This window comes from Podarcis filfolensis (genome assembly GCF_964270895.1).
Source record: "Podarcis filfolensis genome assembly, chromosome: 13".
Lineage (NCBI taxonomy): Eukaryota > Metazoa > Chordata > Lepidosauria > Squamata > Lacertidae > Podarcis > Podarcis filfolensis.
In genome coordinates, this window is record NC_139615.1 from 30,310,441 (window position 1) to 30,323,768 (window position 13,328).

Here is a 13,328-nt window from a genome sequence, read left to right on the forward strand (position 1 = left end):
AGATGCACCAGACCACAAGACGCATCTAGTTTTTGGAGGAGGAGAACAAGAAAAAAAATATTCTGAATCTCAGAAGCCAGAACAGCAAGAGGGATCGCTATGCAGTGAAAGCAGCAATCCCTCTTGCTGTTCTGGCTTCTGGGATAGTTGCGCAGCCTGCATTCGCTCCATAAGACGCACACACATTTCCCCTTACTTTTTAGGAGGGAAAAAGTGAGTCTTATAGAGCAAAAAATACGGTAATTTGTGTGATGGGTGTGCTGGCCAGCCGCCAAGTGCATAAAACTGTGATCACACAACTTTCGAGTCAACTGTATTTATTTAGAAGATTTATAAGCCGCTTAATCTAAGAGCTATCTAAAGTGGTGTACAAATAAAATTTAGTTAACTCGGCTAAAATCTGCAAAACAATTAAAAAACAAAGCACATAAAATAATTATTAAAGCACAGATAAAGCCAGACAAACTTTTAAAACAAATACATTATGGGTAACTGAAATAATGTACCGTATTTTTCGCACCATAGGGCGCACCGGACCATAGGGCGCACCCAGTTTTTAGGGGGGGAAATCAAGAAAAAAAATTTTTCCCCCCCAGCCCCAAAGAGCAGCGTACAGGCTGCGCACAACCTCTCCCTGCCGGAGCGGTTGCGCACGGCTATGGCACAAGCCAAGGCAGCGAGCAGGATGGATCCCGCTCGCTGTTTTGGCTTCCCCTTTAGCCCCGTGCAGCCTCTCCTTGCCAGGAAAGGCTGCGTGGGGCTAAAGACTCCATAGCCCCGTGCAGCCTCTCCTTGCCGGAGGGGTTGCGCGCAACTGCAGCTATGGAGCAAGCCAAAGCAGCAAGCGGGATGGATCCCGCTCGCTGTTTTGCCTTCCCCTTTAGCCCCGTGCAGCCTCTCCTTGCCAGGAAAGGCTGCGTGGGACTAAAGACTCCATAGCCCCGTGCAGCCTCTCCTTGCCGGAGGGGTTGCGCGCAACTGCAGCTATGGAGCAAGCCAAAGCAGCAAGCGGGATGGATCCCGCTCGCTGTTTTGCCTTCCCCTTTAGCCCCGTGCAGCCTCTCCCTCCCGGGAGAGGCTGCGTGGGGCTAAAGACTCCATAGCCCCGTGCAGCCTCTCCTTGCCGGAGGGGTTGCGCGCAGCTATGGAGCAAGCCAAAGCAGCAAGCGGGATGGATCCCGCTCGCTGTTTTGCCTTCCCCTTTAGCCCCGCGCAGCCTCTCCCTCCCGGGAGAGGCTGCGTGGGGCTAAAGACTCCATAGCCCCGTGCAGCCTCTCCTTGCCGGGAGACGCTGCGCAGGGCTTTCCTGGCTTTCCTGTGAGGTGGGGGGATTCACCCACCTCCCGCAAAACCGGCAGAAGCCGCGCAACTCCTTTAAAGAGATCGCGGCTTCTCCTGGCTTTTCTGGGAGGTAGGAGAAGGGACTGATGCGGCCAGTCAGTCCCTTCTCCCTCCTGTGGAAAAGCCCGCAAGAGCGCACGGAGCTTGTGTGCAGCTCTTGGGGGCTTTTCCTGCCTGCCTCCCCCCTGCATTCGCTCCATAGGACGCACACACATTTTCCCTTGCTTTTTAGGAGGGGAAAAGTGCGTCCTATGGTGCGAAAAATACGGTATCTTGTTAAGCAGCCAAGGCCAGCCCAAATCTGTTGGCATCTTAATACAAACAAACAAATGAAGTTACTTGTTATTTGCAGAGCATTTTTTTTTTTTTTTTTTTTTTTGCAATTCAGCAGATGAATTAGTTTATGGGGGTTGACTATGGCTTCTGTCCAGAACAGATGCAAGAAATTTACTCTGTGGCTGATACTTGCAAATTAGGCAAGAATTATTTTGTCACTCCAGACCGACAAATGCAAAATGTGGCCTTTCACGGGCGTTTGAGAATAGCGGCTCTTTTTAAGTCAGTTACCTGCATAAATTGAAACCAGAGGACACTTACCGAAACCATGACCTGTCAAATAATTTTCCAAGCAATGCTGCCGTTTTACGAATGCGGATGTGTTAAGGGCATTTTGTCACTTGAATACGTGCCAAGTGATCCTGTATCTTCCTGTCTTGTCACCTCTGCTCATTTTAATTTGTAATTTGACAGGAGGAGCAGGCTAGCCAAAATGAAATCATCACTGCAAAAAACTGCTGTACTGGAGGAAGTAATTGCATAATTGCCTTATGTTGCGCTTTTTTACGAGTATTCAAAATGCCACACACACACATTGTTTCTCTACAATCCTGTGGGGTTTTTTAAATGTATGTCGGCCTCTCTCTTTTACTTTTCTCCCCTGTGTTACTCTGAAAAGCAAGAGGTTGAGGTGTTGGCTCAGTCCCAAATGTGATTTATTTGAGCCAATAATCGTTAGTGCTACTATGAACTCTTAATAGCACCTTAAAACTCCTCCCTGTTCTTGTAACTCTGGACTTTTTGCATATATTCTATACAGTAATTAGTAATTCCTTGGGCTTGGGTTTTTTTCCTGAGAATGAAGGCTACAACCACTCACAGGCTGGTTTTTTCAGATTTTTTGATGCTGCAGAGAGAGAAAGAGAACAGGAATCAAGACTTTTCTATGAAAGAAAAATATTTATATATATGTTTATGTATATAAGATAGGATGTGTGTGTGTGTGTGTGTGTGTGTATTTATATGTGTGCTTGTATATGTCTCCTGTGTGTACACACACACAATGTCCTATCAATTGCTCCCTTACATTCTCTGTATCTGTGACACTTTATTCCTATCCTGTATTTACTCAAAGTCAGAGCCTGGAAGGACCACAGACCAGCGGCAACCACTGCCCCTGTTTCTTAGCCTGGCATCACTCAAGCTGGAGTAGTGTAATTGTTAGTATTGGACTAGGAGACCAGGGTTCAAATCCCCACAGAGTCATGGAACTCACTGGGTGACCTTGGGTCAATCACTGCCTCTCAGCCTAACCTACCTCACAGGGTTGTTGTGGGAATTAAATGAGGGACACTCGTGTGTCCCCTTGAGCTCCTTGGAGAGCTTTCTGACTGCAACAATAAAATACGGTAAATATGCTCCAGCCTGTCATATTTTTTTTTCGAAGCGTGGGTTATAAATTCATTAATAAATTTAAAATAAATTTTAAAATCTGAAAAAAACCTACATTGGGAAGCTGAGATTTCCTCCCCTCCCCCAACTGCCAATTTAGGAAGGAATATCTGATGGAACAAAATATCAGAACAGACTTTAAAATGATCTCAGAATTCTCAGCTTTTTAAAAAGCCCTTTGCATGCTAGCTCTTTTGTGACTGTCCCCTGCACATCCTCTAACCCAACCACAGGCTTTTGTGAACCAGGTGGTTCATTATACTTCATTACCACCTCCTTAAAAAACATTTTTTAAGAGTGTCACAGCAGAATATTTCCCCCTTCTTTCCCCATATGGTTCTGCCCTACCCCAGGACTTCCAGCATGTGGCCTCCATGAATCTCTCCCACCCCCAAAAAATCCCACAAGCTTCTATTATGTCCTGCATTTACCATGCTCCTCTGCCTGTTTCCACAGTGGGCTGTTGCAACAACATACAGCTGCACAATGGAGGCTGTTCCATGAGGGCATTGCCCCCCCCAACTTCTCAGCTGGCCCTCACCTGCCTGTCTTCCTACTTGCAGTCGGTGGGTGGCTGTGCTTGACATTGGCTATGTCGGGCATAGGCAAACTCCGGCCCTCCAGATGTTTGGGACTACCATTCCCATCATCCCTAGCTAACAGGACCAGTGGTCAGGGATGATGGGAATTGTAGTCCCAAACATCTGGAGGGCCGGAGTTTGCCCATGCCTGGGCTGTGTCTACTGCTGGTCTTCCTGCCTTCCAGCTTACCAGTCCCAATGGGCAGTAATAACCACCACGGGACCCAGACTTCGTGGGAATCAACCCAGGACGAGGTCCGCCTCACCTTTCCAGGCTGACTTTAACTGCCACAGAGGAGAAAGACGTCTTTAGAAATCTGAACTCGGGAGAACTCTGGCTGGCATCCTCTTGTGAGATTCTCCGTGTGGGGAATGTGAATGGTACAGAGACTATATATATATATTCCTGGGGAGGAAGGATTGTGGCTTCCTCGGTAGTGCATCTGCTTGGCCTTTACAAGGTGTCAGGTTGAATCCCTGGCATTTCCAGTTAAAAAGGGGGAAACAGGTGCCCTGGAAGGCTGCTGCCAGTCAGAGTGGACAATACTGGGCTAGATCCACAGGTATTCTGAACTAGAATTAGGCACAGAAAACCCTGCCCCCTCCCTTTTCTCTTCTTTCATGGAACTCAAGGCGGCATACGTGGGGCTCCTCAGTTGTCTCCCATCCAGGCACAGGCTCAAAATTTGCTTAGCTTCAGCAAGGCAGCTGTATCATTTGCCCTCAAGCCATGCCCTAAGACCTGCCTGTGTTTTCCCTCTACAGAGAAACTTCGGTATGGGCTGCCCACCTAATGCGGCCTCCCTTTGAAAACAAGAGGAGGTTTGTTACCTCACCGAATTTTGCGCCGTTATTCTGAAGTGTGAGGTAAAAAGAGTTAAATACACACACTTGGAACATTTTATGTCTTTTTGGGTAAGGAGCCAGGGGCACAAGCCTGTTTGCTTAGCTCCTGGGAAATCTCCAGTCCAGATTCTACCTCGACCATCTAGCTTTCAGAAATAATAACGCTGACCTAACTTGCTGAGAAACTGAGAGAAAGTATGTTGGGCTCTTTGATCACTTGGAAGTGAGCTCCATAAATGCTAAATACAGAGCATAGTGGTTAAGAGTGTGGTACTTAGACCTGGGGGACTTGGGTTCAAATCCCCACTCGGCCACGAAGCTCACTGAGTGACCTTGGGCCAGTCACTGCCTCTCAGCCTCACCTACCTCACAGGGTTGTTGTGGAGTTTAAATGGGGAGACGGCAAGTTGAGCCTTGAACAACGCTTTAGTTTGTCATCACTTATAACGGGGGTGCTCCATTTGAAGGTACCTGTCAAGCACCTTTTCCAACAATGTTATCTCTTGTGTTATGAAACAGACTGCCACACCCCCTACACCCCGTTATACTCTGATTTCCCATTTATTTTTCAAACTGACACTCTTAACATTTTGCAGCTACAGCTTTGGTTTTCCCTTCAATTTAAAAGAACATCCTCAAAAATACATAAACTTCTGCAAACCTCTGTGTGCCCACAAACGTTATATTTCCCTCTTGCTTCCTAGTGGCCCCATTTTGGCTCCATCCACCATGGGGTGATTCCTGATTAGTATCCTGGGGCAACTGTTTGGTCACTCACTTTTTGTGTTGATTGACAGTGCTGGCTGTCAATGAGGCAGTGCCATTCAGGAATACACACCCACATTTCTGCAAATAACTTTTCAGTACCTATACACACCCGTGACGCGGGTGGCGCTGTGGGTAAAACCTCAGCGCCTAGGACTTGCCGATCGCATGGTCGGCGGTTCGAATCCCCGCGGCGGGGTGCGCTCCCGTCGTTCGGTCCCAGCGCCTGCCAACCTAGCAGTTCGAAAGCACCCTCGGGTGCAAGTAGATAAATAGGGACCGCTTACCAGCGGGAAGGTAAACGGCGTTCCGTGTGCTGCACTGGCTCGCCAGATGCAGCTTGTCACACTGGCCACGTGACCCGGAAGTGTCTGCGGACAGCGCTGGCTCCCGGCCTATAGAGTGAGATGAGCGCACAACCCTAGAGTCTGGCAAGACTGGCCCGTACGGGCAGGGGTACCTTTACCTTACCTATACACATACACCTGTCTCCTCCCCACCCTCCCACCCCACCCCCCAGTGTTTATCTAAACTCTCTTCATTGTTGTCTGGCTATGTGTGTCAGTCAACAATTAGTTTTGTCTTTGATTTGTTTTATTTGCACTTTTGGTGATGGTAGTGGGTGGCTTCTTTAATCAGCTTGCAGAAGAGAAGTGGAAAGTTGTTGCAGGACTACTTGAGCTGCCTGCCATGCAAAGCGGAAGAGAGAACTGTGTTGCCTGTGTGTCTTGATGACAAAATTCTTTCCAGGCCTCAGACTTGGTGCTGTGTCTTTTGCTTGACTTTTAATAATGATAATAATGATAATAGTAATAGTAATAGTAATAATAATAATAATAATAATAATAATAATAATAATAAATTATTTATACTTCACCCATCTGGCTGGATTTCCCCAGCCACTCTGGGCAGCTCCCAACAGAATTAAAAGCACAATAAAACATCAAACATTAAAAACTTCCCTAAACAGGGCTGCCTTCAGATGTCTTCTTAAAGTCAGGTAGTTGTTTCATTTCCTTGACATCTGATGGGAGGGCGTTCCACAGGGCGGGCGCCACTACTGAGAAGGCCCTCAGCCTGGTTCCCTGTAAACTCACATCTCGCAGTGAGGGAACCGCCAGAAGGCCCTCAGAGCTGGACCTCAGTGTCCGGCCTGAATTATGGGGGTGGAGACACTCCTTCAGGTATACAGGGCTGAGGCTGTTTAGGGCTTTAAAGGTCAGCACCAAGACTTTGAATTGTGCTCAGAATTGTGCTCAGGGTACATGGAGATGAGTCTAGATAGTATTCTGATCGTGGAGTTTGAGTGAGAGAGTGAATGGGACCACATGAGCTCTCTTGCTCTCAGTTTAGTTGTGATTCCAGTTTAAGCGCTATGGCGACTTCCAGGCATATAAAAGTTGGGCATATGTTGTATATGTTGTACACTTAAAAACTGACACACAAAAACCTGCCAAGAGTTGGAGGACAATGTGTGGTATAAATGTTATTTTTATTTTCACACATACAAGAAAGAGGTAGGAGGGAACGCCACCAGTGACATACCACAAATATTAAAAATAGCTCTGGGTGAAAAATGTTCTGCTACCAAAACAGGGGTGGAACAGAAACCTGTCCAAAACGGAACATATATTGACAGCCTCCATGAAACTCCATAGCATCTGTCAAAGGAATTGGGAAAAAATTGTTATAGAGGCCACCTAAACAATTTGATAACACTTTAACATGGTTTCCCAATCTGGTGCCTTCCAAGGATGGTATTCAATTAGGTTTTACTCAGAGTAGACCTGTTGTAATGAATGCACCTAACTAAATCATGTTCCATCAGTTTCAGTGGGTGATTTAAATGAAATTAGTTGAATGCCACCCTTTAAATTTTGGATTACCAATTCCAATCATTCCTAAGCATTGGCCATTGTGAGTAGGTTTGGAAATCGTTGGGCGCCTGGAGATTGGAGGAAAAGCTATGTTAGGCTGAGATCTCTATCAGGCCTAGCAGTTCAGGCTCACCTTGAATTACTCCAGTAATTCCAGAGGTCAAGCATTTGGGATTTCCCTAGTGGAGCTCATGCAACTCTGCTCTTCATCACAGTTGGTTTGCCAAATATTTGCTTGTTCCGCATGTGTCATGATCTTGGTTTTCTTCTGCACCGAGTTCTGCCTTGCCACAAGTCCCCAATTTGTTCTTTGAAGCAAAGCGGGATTTCCTGTGTGCTGCCTTGGCTTGTTTCCTTCGTTAGAGGGAAGTGGCTGCTGGATGCAGCAAATCTAATTTGCGCTGGGAGGAAGGGAACCTGGTTGCTGCATTAGGACAAGGGGACAGTCCCCGATCACTAAGAAACCACTAAAAACAAAAGTCCCAATTTATGAAAGAGAGGCCTGTGAGTTGATATTAGCCTTGGTAAACCAAATGAAGACGCATGAATAGAGGCAATGTACCTCTTGATTGTTGGTAGCCTGGAACAGGGCATGACTGTTCCATTCTACTCAACCCATGCGCTTCCTATGGCATCTGGCTGGTCACTCTTGAAAATGAGTGTTGAGCTAAGTGGCCTGACCGAGCAAAGGAATTTTTTGCAGTGCACACCTGTATATCTGTATTCAGAAGTATGCCCACTTTAAATTCAGTAAGGATTACTCCCAGGAAAGTGGATATGAGATTGCAGCCTAAGTCATCTTGCATGCAGGAAAGCAGGAGGGGTGGAGAGAATCAAGATTGTTCGTACATCTGGCTATGGATTATTGTTAGCTTTTCCCACCTCGTACAGTGGTACCTCGGGTTACGAACTTAATTCGTTCAGGAGGTCCGTTCTTAACCTGAAACCTTTCTTAACCTGAGGCGTGCTTTCGCTAATGGGGCCTCCCGCTGCCGCCACGCCGCCGCCACGCGATTTCTATTCTCATCCTGGGGCAAAGTTCATAACCCGAGGTACTACTTCCAGTTTAGCGGAGTTTGTAACCTGAAGTGTTTGTAATCCAAAGTGTTTGTAACCTGAGGTACCACTGTATGTCTGATTAATAATAATAATAATAATAATAATAATAATAATAATAATAATAGAATTTATATACCACCCTATACCTGGAGGTCTCAGGGCGGTTCACAGAAAAGATCAACTTAAAAAACACCATATATATATATATATATATATATATATATAAACAAAATAAAAACAACAACCCAATAACACCCCCCTGCTTTATACATTGTATAAACAAAGCAACATGCAGAGGCAGCCTCCAAAATTCTGCACTGATAATTCTGTGCTAAAGAAAGTGAATTCTGGGATGCAAATAATCATACGTGTTTATCATTTAGGGTTATTTATCTTGTTGTTGTTGTTGTTTCTTACCCTGCCTCTCACCTCAGAGTCCCAGGGTGCGTTACAACAATTTAAATATACAATATTTAAAATCGGAGCAAACAGAAACAAATTTGTTTTACAAAGCTATTCTGCTTCTTTTAGTCTCCGAAGAAAGGAAGAAAACTTTTAAGAACAAGAAAAAGAACAGTATAGGGAGAAGCAAAGGGGGGCTCCAGGCAACCATTTTTCCTCCCTGTTGTTAATTGTGGAGGACTCAGGATTCCTTGCAGATCTCCCCCACTTAGGTCAGCAGAATTATTTGTGTAGCTGCAGTAAAATCTGCACTGACTCTGAGATTCCAGTTGAAAATGGATGAAGGGGCTGCAGCAGTTGTGTGGAATGTTTAAGCCACTTTTGAAGATCAAAGCTGAGGTGCTGCTACACGGCCGATATATTATCTAGGCAGACATTTCTTAATGGCAGAAAGTAATTTTCCGTTTCTCGGAGGCTCGCGTGGCTTCTTTCTGTCGTTATCTTCAGATTTGCGCACCAGATAGCTGTATCAGATACAACGTAGTACAAATTAACATCTTGCCCTGCTTCTGGGGAAACATATACCATATCTGTGGTAATTACTTCACAGACATTAGCAGTGAGAAGAATAGGAAAGGAAGGAGAATGCAACAAGACCATAGTTAATGTATAAATCCGCACACTCCCACCACCACTAAGAAAACCCCTACCAAGCTCTGGTCTGAAATAAAGATTAAGCAGGACGTCATGTTGATGCGTTAGGAAGCCATGGTTTCGGTTTCGTACTGTCATTGAACTAATCATCCTGAGCGACTAGGACAGGGGAGGGGACCTTTTTCTACATGGAAGTTTTCGCAGAACCTTGCAGGAGCCACAAGCCAGAAGTGGGTGTTTCTAAGACAAAAGTGGTTAGAAACAATGGAAGGGACTTTTATCTTCATACAGTACAGCAGACTTCCTCAACCTCAACCCTCTAGATGTTTTGAGACTACAGTTCCCATCATCCCTGACTACTGGTCCTGCTAGCTAGGGATCATGGGAGTTGTAGGCCAAAACATCTGGAGGGCTGAGTTTGCCTATGCCTGGCATAGGCTGATGGGGCTAAATCAGTCTGGGATCCTTTAAACCTCTCCCCAGATTTATGTGGCTATGCTAAATAATCTGCATATTGTACATTGTTGCAGAAATTAGAACAGGATCCAAATCTACCAGCCGCACGAGTCTTACACACATCGCCCTTTCCATCCTCCATCAAAACAAGGAAGAGATACAGTATTGTCATTGTGCAAGGACCCATTCTGTCAGGGGAAAGCACTCTGTACAGAGCAGGGCTACTGAGGGGGCGTGGCCAGGAAGAGTCCCAAGGACCGGTGAGAGGGGCTACATTTAGCGCCCCCCCGGCCCAAGTTTCCCCATACCTAAACTCTGAGAAAAAGAACTGGATGTAGTTTAACTTGACATGAAAAAATACATTTATGAATCGCTAATAGGAATGTCTGTCTATTTAGTTATTTATTTAGAAACCCTTTGTGTTTTAAGTTTAGGCTGGTTTGCAATTGCATTTATGACTTTTAAAGGAAGTGTTCCATCTTGGTGGAAATAGCCTGGTGCACCAACTTGCTTGTAAAAAAGAAAAATGTTCTGTGTGTTCCTAGGTTTCCAGATTCAGTGGCCAAGATGGCACAGTGGAACCAGCTGCAGCAGCTGGACACCCGGTATTTGGAGCAGCTCCACCAGCTCTACAGCGACAGCTTTCCGATGGAGCTGCGGCAGTTCCTTGCGCCCTGGATAGAGAGCCAGGACTGGTGAGCCATTGGACTTTTCTCAGTATTTGTGCCTGTGTACACCCACACAGAGAAATTGAGTGGCTGGCTTTGAGTGAGATCCTTTCCTAACGCCAGAGCTCTGCAAATCGACATAGGAAAAATTAAAAGGGGGTGTTCTGATGGAAACAAATTTTGTTGCACAGTAAAATGCCATTCTTTAATTGGTTGACCCAGGGGTGCTCAGCCTCTCTCTTCTTGGAGACCCAGAGCATGGCCATGCATGTATTGCACTATGCAAACTGACCCCCATATGCATGATCAAGTTAAGAGGCTTTTTAGTGGTGGAGGGTCACCACTGAAGCAAGGTTCCCATCTCTGTAGAGTCTTAGTGCTGCCCAGTCAGTATGAAAGAGGGAGCTTTTCAGCCACTGAGAAGAAGTCTTCTCACACTTTGTGCTGATTGGAGCCAATCAAAGTGAAAGGAGAGAAGTCAGCCATGAGGATTAGCTCCTAGGGTCACTCTGGAGGAAGCTGAGGTCACTGAGGAGGAGTTGTGCTGTTTGCTCCAAAAGTAACATGATGAAAGTGTGGAGTTATTTCTTCCTTGCAATCTTTCTTTCTTGCATTTTTTTTAAAACACCAACTTGAACAATATTTTGCAGAGAGACATTGAGGGCCAGGCAAAACTGCTCTGGGGATTGAACCTAACCTACAGGCTGCTGGTTTAATGATCTAGATCAAGGGTGGGGAATCTTTGGCCCTCCAGATGCTGTTGGGACTCCCAATTCCCATCAAGCCCAGCCAGCACAATTAATGGGCAGGGATGATGGGAGTTGGAATCAAACAATATCATGGGGGGGACACACACACAAGCTCCTAATCCCTGATCTAAATGCTCAAACCATCATGACCTTCCAATTGGCATCCTGTAAATTCTTTATTATGATAAAGCAATGTGGCTTATAGCTGAAATCCTGAGATTTCCAAGAACCTTCACTTTGTGGGCGTATTCTTTTGAGCGAGAGTTTGCTCTTGATTACGTTCTTGCAAAACTCGCTGGAAATTCCCAGAAACCCTTTTGCCTCTTGAAAAACATACAGAAGCTTCCTGATATTAATTGTGCTTCCTGTTTCTAATGGAAGAAGTGGCATTCGTGGAATGAAACCGAGAGGAGATTCCTGGCCTCCGGAATTGCCTCCTCCAGTTCCAACATTGTGACTGAGAGGTGCTGTTAATTATGAAGCCAAAGCTTGGATTAGTGTCCAGAAGTACAAAAAACACTTTGGGGAGGGGGACAATATAAAGATGTGAGTGTTGATACCCCAAAGCAGCCCGATGAGGACCTGAGAATGCTGGCTGGTTGGGGCATAGGAGGTTGGGAATCCCACTCTGATGCCATTATAGACAGTCATGACTTCTCCTAAATAATTCTGGGAGCTGTAGTTCTTTAGAGAGTTGTTATGCGCCCCTATTCCCTACCCAGAACTACAATTCCCAGGGTTCCCTGTGAAGGGGGACTAATTGCTAAATTCTGAGAATCATACAGAATTGTAGAGCTGAAAGGGGCCCTGAAGATCGTTTTGTCCACCCCCTGCAATCCAGGAATATGCAGCTGTCCCATAATGGTGATTGAATCTGCAACTTTGACATTATCAGAACCAATGGAAATATCCAGAATGGTAGCTCTGTGTGGGGAATAGGCTTGACTGTGTTAAAGCAGTATAATAGCGCTTCAAATGTGTGGTGCGGACGTGGCCTGGTGTGAAGAGGGAGCACTTGGCACCGCAGTGTTGTTGTTTTTTGTCATGCCCCGGGCGCTGTTTTCGTCAAGCCTTGTTTCCTTCTGATCTGTACAGGGCCTATGCTGCCAGCAAGGAGTCCCACGCCACGTTGGTGTTCCACAACCTCCTGGGTGAAATTGACCAGCAGTACAGCCGCTTCTTACAGGAATCCAATGTCCTCTACCAGCACAACCTGCGCCGGATCAAGCAGTTCCTGCAGGTGGGAGCAGCTGGCAGGTCCTGGGTTTGGGAGGGTCTTGTGTTTTTTGGGCACCCGCACCCCCCAAAAGAAGTGCCAGCCCAAGTCATAAAACTCGGGAGATGGAAGTGTCTGGGAATGATGGTGTTCAATCCACTCTTGACAGGAGGCAGTGATGAAGGTCACCAACTTAGATGGCTTCAAAAGAGGATTCGACAGATCCATAGAGGAGAGAGCAATCAATGGCTACTAAGTTGGATTTATAGGAACTATTACAAACTATTTGAAAGAGTAGAAAGGCAGGAGAGCGTTGAATTTTGTCCCTGCACAGAGCATCGCTGAAATTTGCAAGGCCAAATTTGATGGAATAGTTTGATGGTTTAGGGAACTCTTAATAGCACAGATTAAAGAGAGATGTTGAGCCCTGAGCTTGGGAGCAGTGCCCACGACGGGCTTATTTTAGCTTTTATGATGACATCCTGTTGGACATAAATTCTCGGCTGCTCATGCTGGGCGCCCAGCATATATTTTCACCTGCTGCCCTGAATCTGAAACCAGCACGTAACACTTCTTTTACGTGCTCCCATAGAAGAAGTGCCCAACTGCCCCGTCGCTGCATTCCTCCAAATCAAGGCTGGGTTTCTTAAGAAAAGCTTGGCATCTTCACCTAGGTTTTGCTCTCTGTGTGTGGCGGTCATTCATTCCGTTCCCGTTCCGCTTCCTCTCTTACAGAGCAGGTACCTGGAGAAGCCCATGGAGATTGCCCGCATTGTGGCCCGCTGCCTCTGGGAGGAGAACCGGTTGTTGCAGACAGCAGCCACGGCAGCCCAGGTGAGAGGATGCTGTTGGCAGCGGCTTGTCCCGTTGTTGCCATCAGTTCCCGTAAAGGACTCGCCAGCCGCGAGGGTGTTTAGAACACGAGCCAAGCAGTGAATCACATTGACAGCTCTTGGTGCAAATACACCGTGATCAGTGCATCCTCC

General features: G+C 46.3%; 1 protein-coding gene across 10 annotated transcripts in view; it reads left to right on the forward strand.

The window, feature by feature from the left end:
* STAT3 (signal transducer and activator of transcription 3) overlaps positions 1-13,328 on the forward strand; it is a gene marked incomplete at its 3' end in the record, with an annotated part of 41,758 nt that overhangs the window by 10,117 nt on the left and 18,313 nt on the right. For all 10 annotated transcript variants that reach the window (XM_083582828.1, XM_083582829.1, XM_083582833.1 and 7 more), the window contains 3 exons: positions 10,255-10,404; positions 12,222-12,366; positions 13,078-13,176. In XM_083582828.1, coding sequence (XP_083438954.1) covers positions 10,277-10,404; positions 12,222-12,366; positions 13,078-13,176 — 372 coding nt within the window. In that variant the 5' untranslated portion in view covers positions 10,255-10,276. The remainder of the gene's footprint in view (positions 1-10,254; positions 10,405-12,221; positions 12,367-13,077; positions 13,177-13,328) is intronic.